At 45.0% G+C, this 26,547-nt stretch overlaps 1 protein-coding gene across 3 annotated transcripts in view; it reads left to right on the top strand.

Annotated features, from left to right (window-relative positions):
- Window positions 1-26,547, top strand: part of PLEKHM3 (pleckstrin homology domain containing M3) — a 180,317-nt gene that overhangs the window by 10,711 nt on the left and 143,059 nt on the right. For all 3 annotated transcript variants that reach the window (XM_066576110.1, XM_066576111.1, XM_066576112.1), the window contains exon 2: window positions 16,355-17,011. In XM_066576110.1, the coding sequence (XP_066432207.1) occupies window positions 16,447-17,011 (565 nt within the window). In that variant the 5' untranslated portion in view covers window positions 16,355-16,446. The remainder of the gene's footprint in view (window positions 1-16,354; window positions 17,012-26,547) is intronic.

Raw genomic sequence — 26,547 nt, 5'->3', positions numbered from 1 at the left:
TGGTGATGACATCACCAGCTCGTTCCATTGGATAAATGAGATTTGTGAGGTTCTTGGCCCATGTAAAAGGGCCATAAATACCGAACGGTGTATACAGGCAGTCGTTCATCTATGAAAGCTCACGTTGACTACAGCATCTATGCGGTTAAACTGACAGGATTGGCGCTGCAGTGGGGCGTTAGCTGTATATTACACCCAGACCTACTTCAGATGATGCTGGCGTAGCGTCGTTCACACTACATAACTGTCCGTTTGTGGGAAGGTGCTGCTAAGACAAATGTACAATTGTGTTTATTTGTGGAAAGGAAGGAGGTTAATGGTAAATCTGGCCACGGTAGCCGACTGTTGGAAAGGAAAATAAGTATAAATACAAAAGTATGATATAAAATAATATAAATCTAAATGCTTTAAATATTGTAAAGCCGTCTCCCAGAGAGTGTCTCCCGCTAGGGCGGCTTGTGGTCCTTTACAGCATCAGTCAGTTCAGTCTTGTTGACACCTGTTTGATCTCCATTATGCACAGTATAACATTGCACATCCTCTCCTATTCTTTATGCATCAACAATCAGCAATGATGGGTGTCTAAAACCCTGCTGGGATGCAAAAAAAAAGCCGTACAAAGCACAACTTCCTGGCAGATGCTGTCAGAGGTAATTAAGCGGAGAAACGAGTCTCTATGACAGGAAACATACGGCTTCTGTTCTCCAGAAAGGTATCCATGTTGTTTTCTTTCTTTGTTTTTCTGTTTTCCTTCCTTAACCGTAGTAAACATGTAATTACAAAAAGATCATGACCTAAAATGAGTGGTATTTAACCCGTACTATCAATTAGTTCTCTTTTTAACGCCTTCTTTTGTGTGGAGTCAACTATTTTTTTCCATCACTGTGTTCCAACTTTTCTGGCTTGGCTTTCCATTCTCAGTCATTGTTAAAAGGCTTGTATAAAGAGTCTAACATTGGCTTGCAGGAAGGCTGCCGTCCAATAGGTGGTGCTGGAGAGGTATTGTTACATCTCCCTTATTTGCATATTTCCCAGAGGACAAGGAGAGCATGAACATACTCACTCACCTTCTAGGTGCTCTCCCTAAGGAGAAAAGATATCGTTTCTGACCGAACTTTTTGAATGTTTCTGTTGCCATAGCCGTATGTAGGCTTATTTTTTGTGGGACAAGTTGTATATTTTAATGACACCATTTTCACCATTTTAGGGTACATATACCGTTAATAGCCACTTTATTATAGACATCCATCTGATAGCATGTTGGATCTCCTTCGGCATCCAGAACCGCCGCAATTTATAGGGGTTTCCATGCAGAAGACTCAGTGTGCCAAGAAAACAGTCTCTGCACCGTTATTCTACCTCCGCCAGGCCGAACTGTAGACACCTGTCAGGAAGAGTTCATTATTTCATAAGTTATGACCCTCCCATCAGTATGGCGCAGCAGAAATCTGCATCTATCTGACCTGATGGTGATTTTTCACTGCTCAGTGATCCAGTTTTTAAGCACTTTTACCCACTGTAGTTTTTTTTGCTTTTGTTTCTCTTAGAGCTCCTTCACACTGGGGAGCCCAACATCGCTGCAAGAAAATCGCGGTAGTATCGCATATGTGCTCGTGCAATATCTGAGCGTCTGTGATGCTTTTTCTTGGAAAGTCCTCTCACATTGTTGCCGTTTGCGATTTTTCTCACGCAATGGACGACAATAGGAGTTTGTAATGTTATAAACACGTCATATTGCTCGAACACCGCAAGTTCTTGCGTTGCGATGCAATGAATCAGAGGCCCTGTAGGAAAATATTGGTAGGAAAAAAAATCGCAAAACGTAGATAGGTAGGTAGAAGGCAGCGATTTCCAAACATCGCATGATAGAAAACATCGCAGTTGGGAATGAAGTAATTTGAAAACCATGGGTTTCATAATTCTGGGTTTTCTCGAAACTCGCGCATCATGCAAAAATTGCACAATTTTATCGCAAGTGTAAAAGCAGCCTTAGGCCAACTCTCACACTTACCACTTTTTACTGCGATTAGTGCAGAGTCCCGATCACCGCTCTAACCGCAGTACAACTCTCCCGTTGATTTTAGTAGGGCTTTTCAGACCTGCACTTGATTTTCGAGCACTATCTGTTCACTTTTTCAGCATTTTCGCATTTTTTTAACGCAGCCCATGACAATGATGGGGTGTGTTAAAAGCACTGTCAAGACTCGAAGTTGGGGTAAAATGAGAGTGGCTTTAGACCGCATTGGCACTTGATCTGCCCACCTGCTGTTATAGCCCATATGTGCTATGGAGTGACAAGTTCTGCCTTCAGACATGTTAGTTTGGAGCACCAGAATTATATTCGGCTGCAATTTGCTTGACAGTACATGGCCTTTTCATTGGAACAATTCTTTACATCCTCCTCTGACTCCTTTTGTGAGTGAGTTGTTTATATTCACAGGATCCCCTTTTGCTGGATGTTTTCTCTCGATCAGACCATTCTCTGTATACTCTTCACACCATCCCATGAGAAAACCTCACCAAGTTGCTAGTTTTTGAAATGCTGGCCCTCACTAGTCTAGCACTGATATCCATGTCGGTATACAGTTGCTCAGATTTCCATTCTAATGTTGATTTGCACTGAAACCTTAATTTTATGCTGCACCTAATGTCCATACAGAGAATCTCCAATCCTCAAAGAGCATGTGTCTTTACTAAAGTTCAGTATAATCTATCGAAAAACTTAAAAAAAAAAATTTGTAGGATAGAAAGAAATTCATTGGCTTTTGTTTTTTGAGTCTTGTTTTTAGAAACGACCCTCAGGCTCCAGCATAAAATGTTGTCCCAGGGTTATATTACTTAGTGCTCTCTTCTATTGAGCAGGGCCGCAGGAAGCAGCGGATCAGCAGTTAAATGGCAGTGAAGGAGAGCATCAGTTAAAATGTTGTTCCAGGACCTATAACTTTATTGTGTGGGTCAGTATCACTACTATGATACCAAATTTATGTCGTCCTTTTTCTTGCTTTACTACTTTCGTACAATAAAACCATAAAAAAAACAATATTTATGTCTCATGACAGTTATAACTTTGCGATTTTCGTGCGATACAATTTTAATAGAGATGAGCGAGCATACTCGCTAAGGACAATTGCTCGATCGAGCATTGTCCTTAGTGAGTATCTCCCCGCTCGGGAGCAAAGGTTCGGGTGCCGGCGCGAGTGACAGGTGAGTTGCGGCAGTCAGCAGGTGGGAGCGGGGGGGGGAGAGTGGGGGGGGAGAGAGATCTCCCCGCCGGCAGCCGAATCTTTGCTCCCGAGCGGACAGGTACTTGCTAAGGGCAATGCTCGATCGAGCAATTGCCCTTAGCGAGTATGCTCGCTCATCTCTAGATTTAAACATTCACTTTTGTGATTAAAAATCATGCAATTTTAACTCGCGATTTTATCGCAAGTGGCAGTGTTGTGAGATTATTCTCAGAAAAAAGCAGCAATATCATCGCAGGAACAAAGACACAATTTTTTGCGGCAAAATCGCTGTCTGTGAAAGAGGCATTTTTCTCTGGGTCATTACTATTACATCAGCACCACATTTATAGAGATTTTGTTTTACAACTTGTACAAAATATACTTTTTTCTAACAAAAAGATTTTTAGCTTGTCACCACATTCCAAGACCAAAGCATTTTTATTTTTCTGTTGATGCAGCTGTATGAGGGCTTGTTTTTGCAGGACAGCTTGTAGTTTTTATTGGAACTGTTTTGAGGACTTTTTGATTACTTTTTTTATTGCTGTTTTGGGGAAGTGAGATAACCAGAAAACAGCTCTTTTGGCATTTTTTAAATGTATTTCTTATTCTATGGAATTTACTGCGTAATGTTTTATAGTTTATAGAGTTGTTAATGGATGTGGCTATACCAATTATGTGTGGTGTGTTTATTTTCTGTACTGCCAAACTGTAAGAATTATTTATTGCTAAGTACATTCTCATTTCATTTGGGAGAACATCATATGTTTGCCTGCAAATAGGTTGCCGATTTTAGAGAAAAAGTTAGAAAGTATTGAAGAAACCTACATTATTATAGAGGATATACACATCGAGAGAATAATTATACTCAGTTCAGTCATTTGTTGCATAGGCACTTTTTAATAGTTTTTTTTTTTTTTTTAAGCCTATAGGGAATTTTCTAATATTTATTCTAGATTCTTATTTTGATAAGCAAAACTGTAGGAGCATACACAAATGAACACACCCATGCACAAAATGTATTGTATTGTGTGCTAAAGTTTATAAAACTCTTGGATAATTCAGAACATGCATAAAATTCTGACCTGGATGAGGAATATGTACAGTTTGTAAATGGTAATGAGAGGGATGAGCAGAGGGTTGGTAACCTTAGTGGAATCGTGGGTATTATTGTATCTTGACGCCACCAGTAAGTACTGGTGAAAACGAGTGACTGCCTGGTGACGCCCCTTCAAGGTCATTGGCTGCAGAGAAGGCTCGGCTGCAGTTCCTGGCAGGTAACTATAATTATCCTGTATCCTCTACTGGTTTCCGCTCCTGCAAATTCTTCCTTAACCCTCTAATCCCCGCTGCAGCTCTCCCCTCCCGCCTCCCCGGCTGTTAACACAGCTCCCAGCGGCTACATTTGTCCCCTGGCCCTCTAATCCCCGATCCTGCTGTTAGTTCCCCGGCCCTGGGTTCCCTGCTGCATCAGTTTATCTCACTAGCTGCCCCACTCCAGCTATTTGGTCCCCAGCAGTGTGTTTCCCACCACTGCTGCTTCTGATGAACGCTGAGCCTCTCCATTCTGTCCTGTGCGTAGCTGATGTTGGTGATGTGCGCTGAGAGGCCACGTGACATCTCCCATCCCAGCTCCGTTCCGCAGCTCCCTGGCCCTAACATCTGATAGCCGCTTCTGGTGTGTTTTCGGCGGACATTCGCCGCTGCAGCCTCACATCACCAGTGAGGCTGCCTGTTCTCTCCTGCGCACCGGCGGCAGGAGATCCACGGCAGTGCTAAAGGTATTCATGTTTCCTGTGTAGTAATTGTTGAGGTTAGGGATGATTTTGCATTTAGCCTTACATTATTAGTTATAAATATTTCCATGTTACAACATGGAAGTATTTTCTACTAATAATGTAAGGCTAAAAGGAAAATCATCCCTAACCCTAACTGTCCACAGCAGGCAACAATCACTGCACGGTGTGCTGCTGGGACCTTTGTGACATCACCCAATTAGGAGCTAGGGGTGTGACAGGGGCGTTCCTCCATGCAAGCCCTGTCAAACCCATAGCTTCCTGGTGGCCTCAATAAACAATAATACCGGAATCATGTTTCAAGTGATGTTGCCAAGATGAAAATGGTAAAATGGCAAAATATAGACCAAAAATAGAATGGAAATTGGTACATCTCATTTTTGGAACAAAGTAATACATTTTTGGAATTCAGATTTAGTAGTCCAGCAAATATGAACATGCAGCCTTGGATTTACAGTCACTAATGCTGTGATAGAGCATTTGTTGGACAGAGCAATTTCCTTATGCTCAGTAATGGCTCCACAGAGTCTATGCAGAAATAACTTTAGTAAAAAGCCTGCAGCTACGCAGTCATGTAATCAGCCACTGAAGAAACTTTAATACTCACAATAAACTAAAAAGTATCAATAAGGCCTCCTACACACGGGCGACAAAGTCGCGCGATTTTGTAGCGTTGCTACAATGCTACAAATCGCATGTATGAGAAGCCCATGGTTTCCTATGGGTTACTTCACACATGCTATGTTTTGTAGTATGCTACAAAACAACACAAAAACCTTGTGTGTCTGGCGATATGCCCGCGGGGTTTTGTAGCCCATGTTTCCCTATGGAGCCTTCCTCTCTGTTGCATGGCACGAAAATGCGATTTTCGTGCGATGCAGCTTTGACAGTAGCAAATGCTACTGTCAAAGCTATAATCTAAGCCCTAACTGCCAGAAAAAAAAAAAAAACCACATACATCACTTCTCCCGCGCTGTCAGCCCGGCCACATAATGCTTAGCCAATCACAGCCAGTGCTCAATGAATGGCTGTGATTGAACCAATCTTTTTTTTTGTGAGGGGAGAGCGCCAAGCTGTATAGCGAACACAAATAGACAAACCAACGTGGTGAGAAGGATAATGTTACTCACCGGGTGCTCAGGTGAGACTAGGTAGTCAACTTAGATCTCACCGGCACCGAAATCCTGGAAGGCATATAAAGCTTTTTCCTTTATCCGTAGAGAGCCGCACAGCATGGGTTACGGGTCATCGTAAAAATTTTTCAGAGCCCGTTACGATTCGTTCAAGGGAGGAAAAAAAGAAAAACAAGTCTTGCGCTCACGGGAAAAAGCAGGAACGAAAGTAAATTGATTATTTTAGCTTAATCAATTTTATTACGTGTATATTTTTTTAAACAACAATCTGAGCTACGCGTTTCTGCGACTTATAAGTCGCCTTTTTCAAGCTCAATAGTACAATAACACTCAGTCAATTTATATAAAAGTTCAGCCCTTTAAACTTTTATATAAATTGACTGAGTGTTATTGTACTATTGAGCTTGAAAAAGGCGACTTATAAGTCGCAGAAACGCGTAGCTCAGATTGTTGTTTAAAAAAATATACACGTAATAAAATTGATTAAGCTAAAATAATCAATTTACTTTCGTTCCTGCTTTTTCCCGTGAGCGCAAGACTTGTTTTTCTTTTTTTCCAATCTTTTTTTTTGTTTTCTTCAGCTACGGCTTATGTTCGGGGAAGGGCTTATATTTCAAGCCTCCCCCGAAAATCCTTGCATGTGGTGCTACAAAGTCGCGTGACTTTGTAGCACCACATGCGACTTTTTAGTGCTACAAAATCGCGATATTGTGGCGAGAAGATGCAGCGATATCGCACGGAACAGCAATGCGATATCGCTGCGACTTTCTTGTGGCGATGCCGTGTCGCCGGTGTGAAGGAGGCCTAACTTCTATGTAACCTATAGATGCAGTTCCTGTACATTGTAGGCTTATTTATGACTCCGTAGTGACCACCCATACATGTTTTAACGTCCTGGGTGCCGTGAATACACATCAGCCCTGTAGAAAAATGCTGCAGGGTCGGGGAGTGTGACAGCTTACCTGCCACTGGCTACCGGAGGTAGCTGACAGCTTGGAGCTGTCGCCTGGGGCTGCAGTGTGTATTCCCCGCTCACTTGATTGCCGTTCTTTAACAAATAAGGCCGATGTTCCCCCAACGTGATCTTCACTCCCGGCCCCTCCGCTGATCTACTTTATTCAGATTGCTAGCTGTAATGCCTACGTAATTTGAAACAAAGAACACCGTCATGAAAGTGACATATTTGTGAAAAGAAGGAAATTCTATTTATTTTTCACCTGCTTAATAATAAGTTTAACAAAAAGCTGTGGTATCAGAATGCTCAGTACATACCTAGATAAATAGACTATGGGGTCTAGATTTTAAAATGGGGTCATTTGTGGGGGGCGTTCTATCGTTTTGGTAGCTTGCTGGCTTTACAAGTGAGCAATGGGGCCTGCAATTTATCCAGTTCTGCCCTGAAAGCCAAAGGTTGTTCCCTCCATTACATGCCTAGCCATGTGTCCTGTAAGCAGATTCTGGCTACAATAGACATGTTTCTGAACACAGGACAAACCGGGGTATCCATTTTGGGGTGCAAGTTTTCATTCATATGTGTGCTGTACAAAGAAAATGTTTTTAAAATGAGACAATTGCCAAAAAATAAAAGCGTAATTTTTTTTCCTTCTGCTTTGTTTAGATTCATTCTAAAACTCTGGGATCAAAATACGCAGTACACCCCTAGATGAATTTGTTAAGGCCTAATTCCCACAGCCGGATTTCCGCCGCATAAAACGCGGCGCTTCACTGCAGCTACTAGGTTCTAATAGCTCCATGTACACTCTGCAGAATTCCGCAGCATGAAATTACCCACAGCATGTCCTATTTGCCGCGGGTATACGCTCGGACGGCTACCATTGTAGTCAATGGAAGCTGCCCGTCACGCTGTACTTCCGCTGTAGCACAGCGGAAGTATAGTGTGAATACGCGCCCCGTTCACCCATCTTTAAAGTGACACACTTGCATACATATGAAATTTAATTTTTTCTCCTCTAAATTGCATAAGGTCATGAAAAAATATTGTGGGGTCGAAATACTAATGACCCCCCTCAGTGAATACATGAAGGCCCCCACCCTAACTTCCCCACCTCCCCACAAATACAGGCGTTTTTTACCGCGCTTAGCACCTTACTTTCAGCACCGTGCTAATCGCTGTACAAGGCTCCCATTATTTTCAGTGGGACCGCTCTCACAGGTGCAGACACCAGCTCGATCACGGCACTCTTAAGCGCTACGATTATCGAGCAATGCATGTTCTACTTTTGGGCGTTTCAGCGTTTTTAAATGCTGTGTGTCGCCCATTGAAATTAATGGGCAGAGTTTTCAGCGCTACTGAAAACGCGGCACAAATTGACACCACGTTTTTGATAGCGCTAAATGCCCTAGCTACACATGGTGAAAAAAAACAATACTCACCTAGCAGGTGCCGTCCGCATCCCTACCGCTGTTCTCCAGCGTTCCTGCAGGCTTCTGTGCAGTTGTCAGCACAGACAGAGAATCTCTCTGCTGGTAATGGGCCGCAGCAATTCAAAGCCAGCGCTCGATGAACTAATCACAGCCATTTGGACCCTGAAGGGTCTAACCCCTGACTGGGTGCTGGCTGGAGGACGGCAGACTTGACAAAGCGCAATACGAGGATTCTCTCCACAACAAAAAATCTGTAGCTTTGAAGAAGCAAGGTAATTGGACAGGATCAACGAAAAGATGCCAGACAACAAGGCCGTATAAATTTAGTAGACACCAATGCAAATTAAAATAACGGGACTGGTATCAATAATGCCCAGTGACTGTTCCATGTCCTTGTCTACTCGCATACCTTGCCTGAGATGTCCAGATTCATACTTTGTGATGGAACAGCTTCAATAGCCGATCAGCACTAGAAGACCCTTTAAGTCCTAGGAAACGCAGCAGATTCCTGTGTGTAGACTTTAAATCCAAATGAAAAGATCTGGACTTGAACAAGGGCAAGTACACAACCTGCCCGTTGATCCTTGAATCATGGGAAAGCATGGGGTGATTTTCCATGAAACCACAGTTAGTGCAGCATCTCACACTTATCATTGTTGACATTTAAGTTTACAAATGGAAATCTGTTTTTGTTCACTATGGTAGCTAGATTTTTTTTTTCTTTTCAATCAGAAATTAAGTACATCACTTTAATTCTCCTATTTTAAGGCCCATATAGACCCAACGATTCTTGCTCAAAATTCGCTTAAAGCCGTCTTTTGAGCGAGAATCGTTGGTTCTAAATGAACAGACCGTGCATTTTTCGTGCAAGAATCGTTCCTCGCTCAATTCTAGTTTTCTTGAATTGAGCGATGAACTCTTATCAGCGGTGCTGGCTGTTATGATTCGGCAGCCCTGATAAGATTCTTACAGCCCATGTCCCGCTGGTAGTTCACAGCGGGATGCAGCTGTAATCGCGGATAACAATACTGCTGTTTGCTAATACAGAACAGCTGTATTGTTCGCCGAGTGATGCCGTCGGTGTTCCGCTCCGCCTGCATAGCTCTTAAGTAGCTACTATACACTATGCAAAGATGATTGCTCAAAACTGTCACTCAAACTATTATTTGAGCGACTTTTGAGTGATCATCTGTCAGTGTAAATGGGGTCTAAGACATTAGTTTATTGACTGTCTGCCTTTAAAAGGTTAGACTAGTATACAGAGGCTGTAAACCACGCGAAGTGCAATTCCAAAAGTAACCATTGTCTCAGGCGTATTATTTAGATGTTGCTTATTATGTATTATACATTCACTGTACTTTTTGTCTTAAGGATTATGGAAAGATTTCTACATAGGAACGTTTATTACTTAATAATAATAAACTTTATTTGTATAGCGCCAACATATTCCGCAGCGCTTACATAGAGGCCGCCTGCAGACGAGCGGAAATCCCGCCGCGGGATTTCCCGCGGGATTTCCGCCGCTGAAAGTCTGCATAGGAGTGCATTACAATACGCACTCCTATGCAGACGGCCGCGGTTTGGCCGCGCGAAATCTCGCGCGGCAAACAAACCGCGGCATGTTCTAATTTCCTGCGGGGCACGCACTCACCTGGCCGCCGGCTCCGGTCTGCGCATGCGCCGGCTGCGCGGCAGCCGGCACATCAAAGAGCCGGGGCCGCCAGGCGCGGGTGAGTACGCGCTCGTCCCTGCAGGCTCTGGGGTCGGATCGCGCGGCGAGATTTCTCGCTGCCGGATCCGACCCGCTCGTCTGCAGGCGGCCAGACAGGGGATACAGAAAGACAAAAGTACAAACATTACAGAACCATGGTTACATAGTAATCAATTGATGGAAACAATAGGGGTGCGGGTCCTGCTCCAACGAGCTTACATACTACAAGTAATGGGGTGATACAGAAGGTAAAGGGGCTGGAGATGTGCATGGTATGGCGAGGTGGAGAGTGTGGGGTGATATACACATAGACAATGGTCAGACATTTAGCAGTGTGACGGCAGAAACAGTATGACTGCAGGAGCAGTTTATGATGGCTAGCAGGGATTGCAGTCAGTAGGTCAGGGAGCATGTTATCAGGCGGAGTACATAGGGCTTTATTTAGGGAATGCGGTATGCCTCCCTGAAGAGGTGCGTTTTTAGAGCACGCCTGAAGTTCTGTGAGTCCTGGATTGCTTGGGTAGCCTTTTGTAGTGCGTTCCAGAGGACCGGTGCTGCTCTGGAGAAGTCTTGGAGGCGGGAATGAGAAGTTCGAATTAAAGGGGCGCTCAGTCTGGTTTCGTTAGCAGAGCGGAGAGCCCGGGCTGGTTGATGTATTTAGATGAGGGAGGCGATATAGGGGGGCGCTGCACTGTGGAGGGCTTTGTGGATGAAGGTAGTGAGTTTAAATTGAATTCTGTATTTAACGGGCAGCCAGTGCAGTGATTGGCACAGGGCAGAGGCGTCCGAGTAGCGGCTGGACAGGAAGATGAGCCTGGCTGCCGCATTTACTTGAACACAAATCAAACAGATATTTAATTTCAATACTTTATGCCCAAAATTTCTGGATCATTTTCCATTGCTATAAAAGATATTTTGTTCAAGTAAATTTTGATTTAGTCGATAAAGTTTGGCATTGTATTTTTAGTATGCTTGTTTTCTGTTTTGCAAATACACTCTTTGCCCAAAAAATTCAAGCACCTAGAAGTAGTTGTTTTTCTGCAGAACTCAGCATGCAGTTACATCTGCAGACATGCAAATAATTAAAGTTGCGTGATTAGATGAACAGTCTTGTCACCTGAGGCCCTAAAAGTGGGTCTAGCCTTGGCCTATAAAAAGGCTTTGAAAAGAAACGTGTGTGTGTGTGTGTGCCATCTTCCTCATTTGCATAAATTACCCAGAGGAGCTAGCATGGCCTTATAAGTCTCCTCACTTACTTTCTAGGTGTCCCCACACCTCTTTTGGGTGCTCTCCTTGGGGAGAGACTATGTCATCCCCTTATTCACTCAGCCCCTAGGTGTCTCCATACACTTTTTGGGTGCTCTCCTTTAGGAGTCACGACACCACTCTTGACCCACATTAGAGGCCTCTTGGATACTAAGCCAGTAGCCTGCTGATGAAGGGCAAACACTCAAACAGCAGTCTGTGTATGGTTTTCTGGCTTTGTTTCCTATTCCCAAACATTGTTAAGACTTGGTAGAAAGTTGTATTGATTCAAAGGAATGCTGCCATCCAATAGTTAGCGCTGCAGATGTATTTTTCTATCTTCCTTGTCTGCATAGTGAGCCCCTCTTTTTGCTTGTGTAAAGCTACCACTACAACCCAATCACAGAGATTTCTCTCAGTTAACAGTTTGAGAGGGGGCACATTATTTGAATGCAAATACTAGATGGTCATATCGATGAATTGTCCACTACCTGGGCTGTTCTGTGGGGTGAACATCCATGAATTTCAGCAGTCAGTATGTGTGTGGTGAGCAGTTGATATATTAAAATATGAAAGTAATGTAATAAATATCAGCTTTATTATTATAGACATCTAAGTAGTTAGGAGCTTAAAGTATCATTAAGGAAGGAAACCCTGTTTGCCTTTTTCTGTACCAGCATCTTGTTTTTCGTGCGCTATGAGATTGACAACCGGTTGTTAGTCAGTAAAAGCTCACCAACAGCTGAGTAACTGTAAAAGTAGGAGCATTCCCTGCGGAATAAGTTGGCGCTATACAAATAAAAAATATTATTATTGTGTTATGACTGAAGTGACATTGTGGCTTTTTGTTACCAAAATCTTTTGAAGGGTCTAACCCCAATAGGTTACACATGGGGGACAAACATTGGAGGTTCTTTAAACATGCCTAATCAATTTTTTTTCTTTACTGAAATAGTTTTTAAGAAAAAGGAATGATTAACATTACAAAGCTGTACAAACTTGGGAGATAACGATCCAAGTCCAAAACATAGACTTGGAAGACATATCACAGTAATTAAACATACTAGCATTAAAAAGAATGTAAACATTTAAAATTAACACATAGGTATATAGATAAGGAATGGATAAGTATTAGAGTAAAGCCGCATTTACACACAGATGATCCCTCAAAATTTGTCAGAAACTGACAGCTTTGGGCGATTATTTTGAATAGCTACTAATGGGCTAATCAGCCTATTGGTAGCTAACTAGCTTCATTTTTATATATTTAGAGAACAGCGGGTGGTCTGTTCTCTAAATAGATTGCTATTGTTCTCCAGCAGGACTGCAGCTGAAAGAATATTAGCGCTGCCCACGGAGAACTTAGCGTGCGGTCCCTCTTATCAGGGACGATGGATTTTAAGCTGAGCTGCGCTCAGCTATGGATGAGAAGTGCACGATGGGCACACACTTACAAGCAACAATTATCGCTCAAAAGATGGCTTTTGAGTGAATTTTGAATGATAATCGTTGTGTGTAAAAGGCTTTAAGGTAACTTAAAGGAAAAAGAGACAGAAATGTTGGCAGGGGATGAACAGATCAAAATAATACAGCATGTACTCCCATGTAGCCTACACGGGCCTGGCGCAGACATCACATCACTGTTAATAGGGTAATATTTAAAGTATGGACGACTATGGGGTGGTACTTGGCAATATATTCTGTACAATGTGCCCAGGACGAAAATGTGGAGGTTCTAGTAACGTATCCATAGGAATATAATTCTTCAAATTGATACGCAAGAATGATAGTTAGTAGCTTCACTCAGGGATTTGAAGATTTTCATTTTTTAACAATTGTTAAGTAAGCTGCCATATATTGCCAAGTACCGCTGGGTCCTCCCGCTGGTCTATGGAGCGCCAGCGTGCTTGCTGCAGTCCTCGGGCCACCCACAGAAGAACGCTTCCTGGTTGCGGGATTCATAAATCCCGCCTCTGGGAAGTGATGTCTGTAATTGGCTGAGCAGCGCTCGAGAACCAATCACAGCCATCGTGTTGTGAAGGTGGGATTTATGAATTGGCTGAGCCGCGGCATTGCTTGGCCATTTCGTAAATCCCGCCTCCACAACGTGATGGCTGTGATGGGTTGTTGAGCGCTCGAGAACCAATCCCCGCCATCATTTCCTGGACCAGGATTGAGCTTGTTGAGTAATGCCTTTTTTGTTTAATCTAAATGCAGCTAAGGCTTATTTTCAGGGTATGGATTATATTTCAAGTCTCCCTGAAAAACCAGAAAGATCAGGGTAGGTCTTCTTTTCGGGGAAACTGGGTATTACAGGTGGAAATTTATGAATGAATTGACAACTAGGTGTTACCATTCCCCTTCTCAACAGACTGTGTACACACTTTAGACAGTCAAACTATGTAGAGACAGCCCCCAACTACTAAGAACCAGTTCTCAATTTATTTGCAAGGTTTTAGGTAGAATAACATAGATTTGTAGAGCAACTGTATAAAAATTGGATTTCCCTGCAACTACTCTATAGTGTTATGAGGACCCGTCTGCTTCTGAAAGGATTTCCGAACCTGTAGTTGCCTACCATAGAAGAGTAGGTTCACTAAAGACTTCAAGTTTATGGAAAGTTACGCTGTACCACACAAAATTAGGTCTCTAAATTGAAAGCTATCCTTTTGTGGTACAAATTGATATCTACATATGTCTACATTTTTCAATTTGTTATTAGAAGAGTATTTTATTGACATATACACATTTGTAATTTCTATGACTAAAGCCTATATATTCCTGAATTGCGTAGACAAATGGTCTGGGAAATTTTTCTTGGCTTTGAAGAACAGGCGTTCACTGGTGGCATCTCTGTTGGTGAACAAAGCTAGCTAGATATGCTCCCATGACCTTCCTATAGTTCTCTTTTTTTCTATGGCAGCTCATTAGCAGAGCTGTCCTCTTTCCTTCAAAATGAACTCTGAAAATAATTCCGTTAACATACTAATAGATAAGACAAGCGAGACTGAACATGGGAATGTACTGTTATGTTTTATTGCTGTTTCCTTATCAAGGATTTTTTTTTTCTTGTGGAACGTGTTTTAGATTTGTTTGAGAGGTTTTATTTATATATTTTATTGTTTTATTACAATTACCGTATATACTCGCATATTAGCCAACCCGAGTATAAGCTGAGGCATCTAATTTTACCACAAAAAACTGGGGAAATTAGGTGCCTCGAGTATAAGCCTAGCTAGACTATGTACAAAAAACCCAAAACGCAATACTCCCCTCGCAGTCGGCATCTATGTCCCCTGTGCGACAGTCTCCCCAGCGGTGCAGCAAGCTGCTCTGTAATCCTCCCCGCTGTCAGCTCTCTCTGCTAAACTGGGCTTTGAACTTCCCGGCCGTCAGCAAGCAAGCACTGTGATTGGATCGAGCGCCAGCCAATCACAGCCGGCGCTCGATGAACCAATCACAGCCATTCAGTGCAAATTGAGTATTGCATTTTTTTCTATTGTTTTGTTTTTTTACCTAGCTCACTCGAGGGGGGCTTTTTCAGCATAAAAAAAATGTACTGGAAAGGTCGGCTTATACTCGAGTGTATATATACGGTATACTATACATTCAGGTCTGCACCATTAACTCTGGAAGCTATACAGATGTAGCTATGGGCCCTTTTACACAAAATAATTATTATTGAAGAACCGTCGGATCATGCGACTTTGAACATTCGTTCAGTGTAAACCCTCTAAAGATTGAATGACGCAGGGGAACTTGTTCTTTTTTCATTCGGCCATTTTATGTGGGCATAAAAATCATTGTTCATTGATTTTATACTTTGTTGCATGTAAACCGCGATCGTTGAGTCATTCACATTTACTGGTATAGTGACTGTGAACAATTGAACGATTTACGAGCGAATGAACGAACTATCCGCCTGTGTAAACGGGATGCATGAACAAATGAGCAAGAAATCGTCATCGTCATTCGCTCATGCAATTAAAAGATTGCACCATGTAAAAGGAGCCGAAGACTCTTAACATGTTATGATAGCTCCCTGTGCTGCTTTATTTGCCCTTTCAATTGCTTTACAATGGCTTGAGATAATGAAAGCTTTTTCATGGCTTACAATAAGATAATTTGCCCTAAAAAAAGTTACCGAAGCAGTCAAAATGAAGATGACTGTGATATTTTATATTGGCTTTCACCTTGATGATCTGTATTGTACAGATACTATTCTTACGAGCCAAATTAGGTTTGACCATAAAATGTATTTAAAACAAAACTTCAACAGGCACTTTAAATAATGTCCACCACTTCCTGACCTAGTCACGTTCTAACCATGAAAAGGCCATTTTCACACTGCACTATTTGGTCACTATCTTGCATCAGTAAATGTAAGTCAAAGTCCAGAAAGGAACCTACACGGAGAAAAGTATTAACCCTTTGCAATCCAATTTTGAATTCAGGGTTTCCTTGGGGGGCTTTCTCTTTCTGCCATTATACAATGGCGCCATCTGCTGGCTAGAGCCAGTACTGCAGTATGGGACATACTAGAGAGGTCCCCCGACAACAGAGTGGCCAGTAATATACAGTAAGAATACCCTGCCGGACGTCTTCCGACATCGAAGCTGTACAGCCTTCAATCAGAATGTCTTCAGATGTCTGACAGTGAATTGGAAAGGGTTAAAGGTTTTAGGATACACAAGTGGCGGTGATGGACCCCCTGATCTACTATTGGTAGCATGTCCTGAGAAAACACCATCAGTAGCTGGGCAACACTTTTTAGTACAGTCTGTCTTAGTCTGTGGGATTATTGCAATGGGATTTCTAGCATGACTTTTGTTAGTAATTTTTTTCTTCTATCTTTTCAAATAGGGTTTCAACTTGAAATGGTACGAAGTTCACCTAGTCGTAATTGGACGTCAAGACTAGTAATGCGTTGTCATTAACTGCAACATCAACCAAGAATGGAGGCATTGGAAGTAGATGACATTAGTCCGGCACTTGAGGTCACTGAGGACTTTTTCAATTCATTTGATAATGTCGAGCATCTGGGTCATCAATCTGAAGTCTTTGGCATTCATGAAGTTCCAGAACTCTTGGGCAATGACATATCTGATAAAATTAAGCAGCATGCTGATGGTCAAAATGCAAATAACTCTCAACGTAGCATCATTTGGGAGAGATGCAAAAGTAGCCTCTTTGATGCCAAAGCAAAGAATGGTATTCATGCCAAAGAACATTTTTCACTAAGCAGAAGAACATTTCCAGATGTACCCTCATTGGCTGGAGAAGAAAAAGACTCTTCCTCTTTTAATTTTTTTACAGCTTGTCATCGTAGACGTGACAGACCTCGCTCAGTGAATGACACAGCGGCTCTCATTGAAGAGACTCCAAAATTTAGACCAGGACATAACCGGTCTCGGTCTGATGTCAGTCATGTGGACTGGAACAATGTTCGCAAACCTGCCCCATTGCAGCGGTCATCAAGCCAAGGGGTTCACTTCACCAGAGATATTGAAGGAAATACTGGTATGGCTTATTTTATGTTACCTGAACTCTCTTAGTATAACTTTGTGCTAAGATCTACTGCTATCTTCTTCCACCACATGCTTTTGAAATGGGAGTTAAAGGAGGCCAGTCAGTAGTACTTCACTAGTGTCCCATTAAAGTTCTTAAAATAAAGCGTTAAAGGGTTCTTTCTATTTCGGCTTTTCATTGCTGAGATGGGAAAATCCAGCTCTCTTGTTTCCAAGCAACTGGTCGGAAACAGCTGAGTACTTCAGCCCAGCGCCATTTCTGTAATTCTTATTGAAGCAAATGAGTACTATGGAAACGACACAGCACAGTGCGTTATGCTGTTCCCATAATGCCCAAGTTATGGAAATAGTGTAGTGCTCCATTCACTTCAATGAGAGCTAGGAAAACTGCACTGGGCTGAAGCGCTCAGCTGTCTGCGTAGTCACTAGCCAGTTAGCCAGTAACTAGAGCAGAGGTTTCCGATATCAGCTTTTCAAAGCCAATATGGGAATACCCCTTTTAACCCCTTGAGTGGCGGGTTTCCTACCACCCTGTCGTACCCACCAGGGCAGGTTTTTTAAATGGTCTAATCAGTGAATTTCACCAAATTTTGCAGTTGCGTTCCAAGAGCCATAACTTTTTCATTTTTCCATTGACCAGGCCATATGAGGGCTTATTTTTTGCTGGACAAGTTGTACTTTTTGATGGCATCATTTTTGGGTATATATAATGTATTGCATAACTTTTGTAAAAACATTTGTAGGGAGATTGGGGGGAAAAAAAAGACATTCTGCCATTTGTTTTTTGGATTTCATTTTTATGGCGTTCAACATGCAGAATAAATAAGGTGATAACATTATTCTCTGAGTCATCATGGTTCCAGCGATACCGAGTTTATACAGTTTTCATGTTTCGCTATTTTTGTACATTTTAAGCATATTTTTTTTTTAAAGGTTTGCTTTTGTGTGGCCACATTCCAAGAGCCGTATTAATTTTATTTTTCCATTGCCAGCGCTCTAGAAGGGCTTGTTTTTTTGCAGGACGAACTCTAGTCTTCATTTATCTAATTTTTGGACCATGTAAAATTTTGATCGCTTTTTATTCCATTTTTTCTAGTGGCAAGATTAACAAAATCTGTAATTCTGGCATGTTTTTTATTTTTATTTTTCACTGCATTCTCTGAGCAGTATAAATAATAATGTATTAAAGTCATTCTACAGGCCGGTACAATTATACCAATACCAAATTGTAATAGTTATTTTTCTTTTTCATGACTTTTTCACACTTTAAAAAAAAAAGTAATACAAGTTTAAATCACCCTCCTTTTGCCATATCTATAATAAAAAAAATTTAAATCCTAAAAGAAAAATACAAATTTGGTATCGCCCCGTCCATAAATGTCCGATCTATCAAAGTAGTGCATTATTTACCCCACACAGTGAACGTAGTCCGAAAAAAAAATAAAGAACGCCACAAATGCACTTTTTCAGTCACCCTGTTTCCCAGAGAAAATGCAATAAAAAGCGAACAAAAAGTCGTATGTATTCCGGATTGGTACCAACGTAAACTACGGGACATCCTGCAAAAAATGAGCCCTCACTTAACTACGTCGACAGAAAAATAAAAAAGTTATTGAGCGCAGAAGATGCAGCAGAAAATAATTTTAAAAAATTAAATGTCTTTGAAGAAAATACAAGTACTACAGCAATCTAGATTGCGAGACAGAGGTTGAGGAGGAGGAGGAGGAGGAGGAGGGTGCTTTAGTGGAAGAAGCATACACCGCCGAACATACCACCACCGAGCTGGGGCCCGCAATTCTGGGGGTGGGTAGGACGTGAGCGGTCCCAGGCTCTGACTCTGTCCCAGCCTCCACTAAATTCACCCAATGTGCCGTCAGGGAGATGTAGTGGCCCTGCCCGCCTGTGCTTGTCCACGTGTCCGTAGTTAAGTGGACCTTGCCACTAACCGCATTGGTGAGGGCGCGTACAATGTTGCAGGAGACGTGGTCGTGCAGGGCTTGGACGGCACATCGGGAAAAGTAGTGGCGACTGGGAACTGAGTAGCGCGGGGCCGCCGCCGCCATCATAGCTTTGAAGGACTCCGTTTCCACAACCCTATACGGCAGCATCTCAAGGCTGATAAATTTGGCTATGTGGACGGTTAACGATTGAGCGTGCGGGTGCGTGGCGGCGTACTTGCGCTTGCGCTCCAACAGTTGCGCTAGCGACGTCTGGACTGTGCGGTGCGAGACATTGGTGGATGGGGCCGAGGACAGCGGAGGTGAGGGTGTGGGTGCAGGCCATGAGACGGTCGTGCCTGTGTCCTGAGAGGGGGGTTGGATCTCAGTGGCAGGTTGGGGCACAGGGGGAGAGGCAGCGGTGCAAACCGGAGGCGGTGAACGGCCTTCGTCCCACCTTGTGGGGTGCTTGGCCATCATATGTCTGCGCATGCTGGTGGTGGTCAGGCTGTTGGTGGTGGCTCCCCGGCTGATCTTGGCGCGACAAAGGTTGCACACCACTGTTCGTCGGTCGTCAGGCGTCTCGGTGAAAAACTGCCAGACCTTAGAGCACCTCGGCCTCTGCAGGGTGGCATGGCGCGAGGGGGCGCTTTGGGAAACACTTGGTGGATTATTCGGTCTGGCCCTGCCTCTACCCCTGGCCACCGCACTGCCTCTTGCAACCTGCCCTGCTGCTGCCCGTGCCTCCCCCTCTGAAGACCTGTTCTGTGTAGGCGTTGCACACCAGGTGGGGTCAGTCACCTCATCGTCCTGCTGCTCTTCCTCCGAATCCTCTGTGCGCTGCTCCCTCGGACTTACTGCCCTTACTACTACCTCACTGCAAGACAACTGTGTCTCATCGTCATCGTCCTCCTCACCCACTGAAAGGTCTTGAGACAGTTGCCGGAAGTCCCCAGCCTTATCCCCCGGACCCCGGGAACTTTCCAATGGTTGGGCATCAGTGACGATAAACTCCTCTGGTGGTAGAGGAACCACTGCTGCCCAATCTGAGCAGGGGCCCGAGAAAAGTTCCTGGGAGTGTTCCCGCTCCTGAGCATGTGTCATTGTAGTGGAGTGAGGAGGCTGGGAGGAAGGAGGAGCAGCAGACAGAGGATTCGGATTTGCAGCAGTGGACGGCGCAGAACTGTGGCTGGACGATAGGTTGCTCGAAGCACTTTCTGCCATCCAGGACAGGACCTGCTCACACTGCTCATTTTCTAATAAAGGTCTCCCGCGTGGACCCATTAATTGGGCGATGAATGTGGGGACGCCAGAAACGTGCCTCTCTCCTAATCGCGCAGCAGTCGGCTGCGACACACCTGGATCAGGAGCTCGGCCTGTGCCCACACCCTCACTTGGCCCTCCGCGTCCTCGGCCGCGTCCACGTCCTCTAGGCCTACCCCTACCCCTCAGCATGCTGTATTACCAGTGATTTGATTTCCCAGGCAGGAAATAAATTGGCGCAAGCCTGCAGGTCAAATATAATTTTTTCGCTTTTTTGCAAAGGGAAGGCCCCACTGCGTATATTCAATGAACAATACGTTTAATAACTGTGGTGTGGTCCTGAAAAAGTGTCACACAACTTTAGTGTAGCAGAGTTATTAACTCTGGCAGAGCAGGTATTTGCCAGTCAGGAAAGACAATGGCGCAAGCCTGCAGTAAACCGTAGCTGGTTGCGTCTGATTTTTGTACGTTCTCCACGCAGCACACACGTACACGGAGACCTTAGGACTGACACAGGCAGGCCAAATATAATTTTTTCCCTTTTTTGCAAAGGGAAGGCCCCACTGCGTATATTCAATGAACAATAACTGTGTTGTGGCCCTGCCTACACAATTCTGTAGTATCAATGGAGGGTGCAATGCTCTGCACAGACGATTTTTAGAAGAAAAAAAATATGCAACACTGCTAACAGCAGCCAGCACAGTACTGCACACGGTTAAATTTGGCCCTAGAACGGACCGTTGAGGTTCTTGAAGGCTACACTCACTCCTAACACTCTCCCTGCCTAAGCACCACTTCTGTCCCTAATGCCGGGTGCAATGCTCTGCACTGCCGATTTTGAGAAAAAAAAAATTAAAAAACCACTGCTAGCAGCAGCCTGCACACAGGTAGATGTGGCCCTAAGAAGGACCTTTGGGGTTCTTGAAGCCTACACTAACTCCTAACGCTCTCCCTACAGCAGCTCCAGCACGATACCACTGTCCCTCACTAACTCACAAGACATCTGAGGCGAGCCGCGGGAGGGGCCGACTTTTATACTCGGGTGACATCTGATCGCCCCAGCCACTCACAGCAGGGGGGTGGTATAGGGCTTGAACGTCACAGGGGGAAGTTGTAATGCCTTCCCTGTCTTTCAATTGGCCAGAAAAGCGCGCTAACGTCTCAGAGAGGAAACTGAAAGTAACCGGAACACCGCGTGGTACTCGTTACGAGTAACGAGCATCCCGAACACCCTAATATTCGCACGAATATCAAGCTCGGACGAGTACGCTCGCTCATCTCTATTATTCAACTATTTTACTACATATACTTTAGTTTATTTAGTGATTTCACTCCTCTGACCTTGTGGATCTGAATAAAGGTACATATATTTAACTTAAATGGGTTAAATCTCAGAGACTAGAGCTAACTCAAAGTTTTCAATGTCCTTTTCATTTATTCCATGATGAAATGATTAAGAATGACCTATTTTCAAGTTGGAAAAATTTTCGCTGTTGACCAGTGTTAAGTCAGAAAATCGTTCAAACAAGCGAAAATAAACGATAATTGTTCAGTGCCAAAGCCGGCAGCAATCGAATGACGAACGATAAATCTTTTGTTCATCCGTTTTATGCAGGCATTAATATCATCATTGGCTTGATTGGTTTGAATACCGATCGTTCAGTTGTTCTCATTCACGAATACAGTGAATGAGAATGCCTGAATGATTTCTCTTTTGAACGAATCAACGATGCATCTGCTTGTATAAACAGCCTGCATGAGTGAAGAAGCAAACTCTGACATTGTTCGCTCATTTAAACTAAGGAAATCTTTTGGTGTAAATGGACCCTAAGTGGGACACAAGTCATAGAGGCCAGACATGTGGTGGAGAACAGAAACAGTAGGCAGACATAGGCAGATCACAAGGAAAAATGCAAGTGACCGCCCTAAGAGTGTGTGTATTGGGCCTCCTTACAAGCACATTTACCAGTGGACAAATGTTATGTGTTGTTTGACATTAATGCAACAAGGTGCGTCATTGGGGGACACAGCAGGAAGACTTGACTCTTCCTACCAGTTATACCTCTCCTGTTGCCACTAGACTAAATCGATTTTTAGCTTGGGGTCCATAGGAGGCAGAACGTTCTGCTGCAGGTCTTCAGGATCACAGAATTCCGGGGTTCACAGAGTGACAGAATCCCCCTACTAAGGAGCGACACCATGGTTGCCACTATATTCGCTGCTGCTTCCCCGCCTTCCGAAGGCAAAGTGGCACACAAAAGCATTAACTCTTCGGTGACCCACCAGTGAAGGTCCTTTAGCTTGAATCCCTAAACTCCCGTTCCCCACCAAAGGGAGGTGAGATGTAGATCAGGCTGAATTCGATGCCACAGCATATGGACCTTCCTTCTCCAGGAAAGGTAAGTATGGGGCCCCCTATTCCAGGATTCCCACTCCATGCAACCAGATCTCTTGTGGCCCCAGGGGGAGGTGGCCCGCATGTAGAGTTACCTGCAGGGGGGAGGTAATTTCCCTTGAGTTGGTTCTCTTGAACTGCGCTGTGTTTTGGGGACTTCTGATCGCTTTTTCTGGCCCAGCCATTGCTTGGATCGCTTCTGGTCACCATGACCACGTGACGAACTTTGATGGCACGGTGCCAGTTTCCAGCTCCTGCACTACTCTGGCTCCTCTTCTGGCCACCCACGCCCTTTTGGTTGGTCATCTCCCCTCCTGGCTTGCCAACAATTTTTCAGTCACCTCACCTCCGACCTGCCCATGTCACTTTGGTTGCACGATCTTTCGTTCACCCCACTGCTTTCAGCGTCTCCTCTTCTGGCCTGTCCTCATTCAGTCACGAAGATCTATTCCTTTTGCATTTGCACTGGAAATGTGCTTTTCGCTGATAGGCATTAGAAATCAGCCTTTCTGTGGTTGGTCACGACATACTTCTAGGGGTCGGAATTCCGCTACTGGTGATCTATCCCACCCCCAATTTCCCACACCTCTTGTTCTGTGTACTATTTTTTTTTTTGTGGCGCCTCTACTCCACAGGTCAGGGGGATCTCCTGGACCCAGAGTAAAACATGCCCTAGGCATCCCCTTTCCACCCTATCCCACTGTAGCTCTCAGCCTGTACATTATGCACACGTAGCAGCTAGCCACATTTTACTTTGCACATACAGCTACAATAATGGATTTTAGCTAGGAACCCAGTTATCAGAGCACAACCATTATGACATGCTTTGCATGCTGCCACTGTTGTGGCAAATTTTCATGCGGGCAGCAGAAGCCCCTTTGCACAAACTGCCTACCCCCCAGACCAGCCAGTAAACCTGTCCCAGGGACATCCACTGCTGTGTCTCTACAGGGTCCTGAACCCGAATGAGCACGCTCTCTTATGTGGCAGTTGTGGACCTCACAAAAGCCTCCAGGTCCATTGTAGAGATGCTGAGCGAAATATCCAGCCAAAACCCGACTGAAGGGTCGGATGTTGAAGAATCGTTCCTGCCGTAATGCACGCAGGACCTCCAAATGCCAACTGTCTTCAAGGTCACATGGTCATACCAAGTCTCCTCCTTCCTCTGCCTCGCCTCTACCAGCAGCATCCCACTCAATCCCTTCTAGGGACAGTTCTGCTCTGAGGGCCAAAATATTGGATTTTGACTCTTCCTTTTGAGGAGTAAAGGTCTTCCAGAGTCTCTGCTATGGTAGACGCTCTTATAGAGCTGTCTAAGGACACTATCCATATGCAAGATCATGATTTCCTGTACCACCACAGTTGCCTTCTCTTTTTGACATCATAGATGTTCGCATAAAATTTTCTCCACTAATGTGGAAATTAAGGACGTTGTGACGAAAGAATAGTTAAACCTTGATAAACATTTCCCGAAGGCTAAGCGCTTGCACATTATGTATTATTTTCCTAAGAAGTCCATTAAAAGGGGTCCTCTTCACCATTGGATGCCCCAATGTCTGCGCTATCATAATGCCTTTTCCTGCCCCTGGCAAATGCGTCATCAACATTGATAGACTGCTGGAATCCTTTTCCGAGTCCTGTTTGAGGTGACTAGGTTGGCCCTTCGTCTGCTCTTTGCCTCATCATAAGTTAGTAGGTCCACATCCGAATGGGCAAAACAATTGCGCCGAGGAGTCCTCTCTGATGCCCCACAGGAGCAGTTAGCCAAGCTGGCTCTTCAGCTTTCCCAGACAGGCACATTCCTCTGCGAGTCCTCCCTAGATGTTGTCAGGCTATTAGCCCGTTCCTCCGTGCTTGCCATGACAATCTGTCGCACCTTGTGGCTAAAGTGTTGGTCTGCAGATCTCGCTTCAAAAAAGGCTCTTACAGGACTTCCCTATACAGGAATACACCTTTCCGGCAGCTACATAGATTAAATAATTTCTGAGGCGACAGGTGGAAAAAATTCTTACCTTCCACAATACAGGTCCTCTCATGAGTACACTGCTGAGAAGAAAAGTAGGTCTTTCACTTTCATTCAAAAGTGACCATCCGTTAAACTACGCCCTTCCTGGTGCCCTCCTCCTCAAGTAACCAAGCCCTCTTCCGCAAAGTCCTCCTGGGGATGAAGGGCAGTCCCCAGCCTGGTCATTCAGGGTTGGAGGGAGCATGATTCAGGGACGTATGGTTTGCTCACATCCAAGATTTCTGTGTACATAAGATCATCTCTTCAGGATGGGCAGTAGATTTTCATTCTGTGCTTTTTCGCTTCTTACCCACCGTTCGATCTGACCAAACTTTTCCAGGAGGATAGTTGTGATCCCTTATCTGGAAGACAAGATGCTAGACACTCTCAGACAATTTGGATGGATTATCAATCGTCCAAAGGATGGATCAGGTCAGCGATTGTGGAGGCTACCGTGCCAAGGACAGGACTCCGACCATTTCGGTGATGGCTCACTCTACACGCACAGTGGGTGCCTCCTGGGCAGTGTCCCATAATGCTTCTGCCCTCCAGGTCTGCAAGGCTGCGAGCTGGTCTTCACTTTATGCCTTTTATAAAATTTTACAAAAGCATCCTCTGCTGCTGCCTTTGGTCACAGGATTCTGCAGGCGGCAGTAACCTGATTGCATCAGAGGTACTTTTGGCCCATTCCAAGGGACAGCCTTTTAACATTGCAAGGTCTTCACTGTGTCCCCCAGTGACACAGCCGAGAAAATAGTATTTTTTTGTTACTCACCATAAAACTTTTTTTTTTTTTTTTGGATGTTCATTTGGGAACACAGCGCAATACGGCTCCGACCTCGGCCATCGTCCCTGCTGAAATATTTACATCTGTATTGCAGATAGTCTGGACGGCTCGCCGTCTGACATGCACAGAACAAATTTAGATTAGCCACTCCACTAAATCAGTTTGCAAACAAGCATTAAAGGGGTGGTCTCGCGAAACCAAGTGGGGTTATACACTTCCGTATGGCCATATTAATGCACTTTGTAATATACATCGTGCATTAAATATGAGCCATACAGAAGTTATTCCACTTACCTGCTCCGTTGCTAGCGTCCTCGTCTCCATGGTTCCGTCTAAATTCGCTGGCAGCTTGCTTTTTTAGACGCGCTTGCGCAGTCCGGTCTTCTGCTCAGCGCGAGCCGCTTCAGTATGTTAGACGCTATAGCTCTTCTGCGCATGCGCAGACGAGCTGTAACCTCTCGGGAGCGCGCTGGAGCGGCCATTCTGTACCTTCCTCTGTTACAGAAAGGTGCAGAAAGTTCAGCAGCCCAGCCGAGCGGAGACGAGAAGCCCAGCCGAGAAGCCACCCATGTAAGTCGCCTGCCCCCGGAGCCCACCGCCTGCCCCCGGAGCCCACCGCCTGCCCCCGGAGCCCACCGCCTGCCCCCGGAGCCCACCGCCTGCCCCCCGAGCCCACCGCCTGTCCCCCGAGCCCACCGCCTGTCCCCCGAGCCCACCGCCTGTCCCCCGAGCCCACCGCCTGTCCCCCGAGCCCACCGCCTGTCCCCCGAGCCCACCGCCTGTCCCCCGGAGCTCACCGCCTGCCCCCGGAGCCCACCGCCTGTCCCCCGAGCTCACCGCCTGTCCCCCGAGCTCACCGCCTGTCCCCCGAGCTCACCGCCTGTCCCCCGAGCTCACCGCCTGTTCCCGGAGCTCACCGCCTGTTCCCGGAGCTCACCGCCTGCCACCGGAGCCCGCCGCCGTGCTGCCCGAGCCCGCCGCCGTGCTGCCCGAGCCCGCCGCCGTGCTGCCCGAGCCTGCCGCCGTGCCCCCGAGCCTGCCGCCATGCCCCCGATGCTGCCCCCGATGCTGCCCGAGCCTCCCGCCGCCGTGCCCCCGATGCTGCCCGAGCCTCCCGCCGCCGTGCCCCCGATGCTGCCCG

This window comes from Eleutherodactylus coqui, chromosome 8 (assembly GCF_035609145.1).
Source record: "Eleutherodactylus coqui strain aEleCoq1 chromosome 8, aEleCoq1.hap1, whole genome shotgun sequence".
Lineage (NCBI taxonomy): Eukaryota > Metazoa > Chordata > Amphibia > Anura > Eleutherodactylidae > Eleutherodactylus > Eleutherodactylus coqui.
This window is presented reverse-complemented; position numbering and strand designations above follow the sequence as displayed.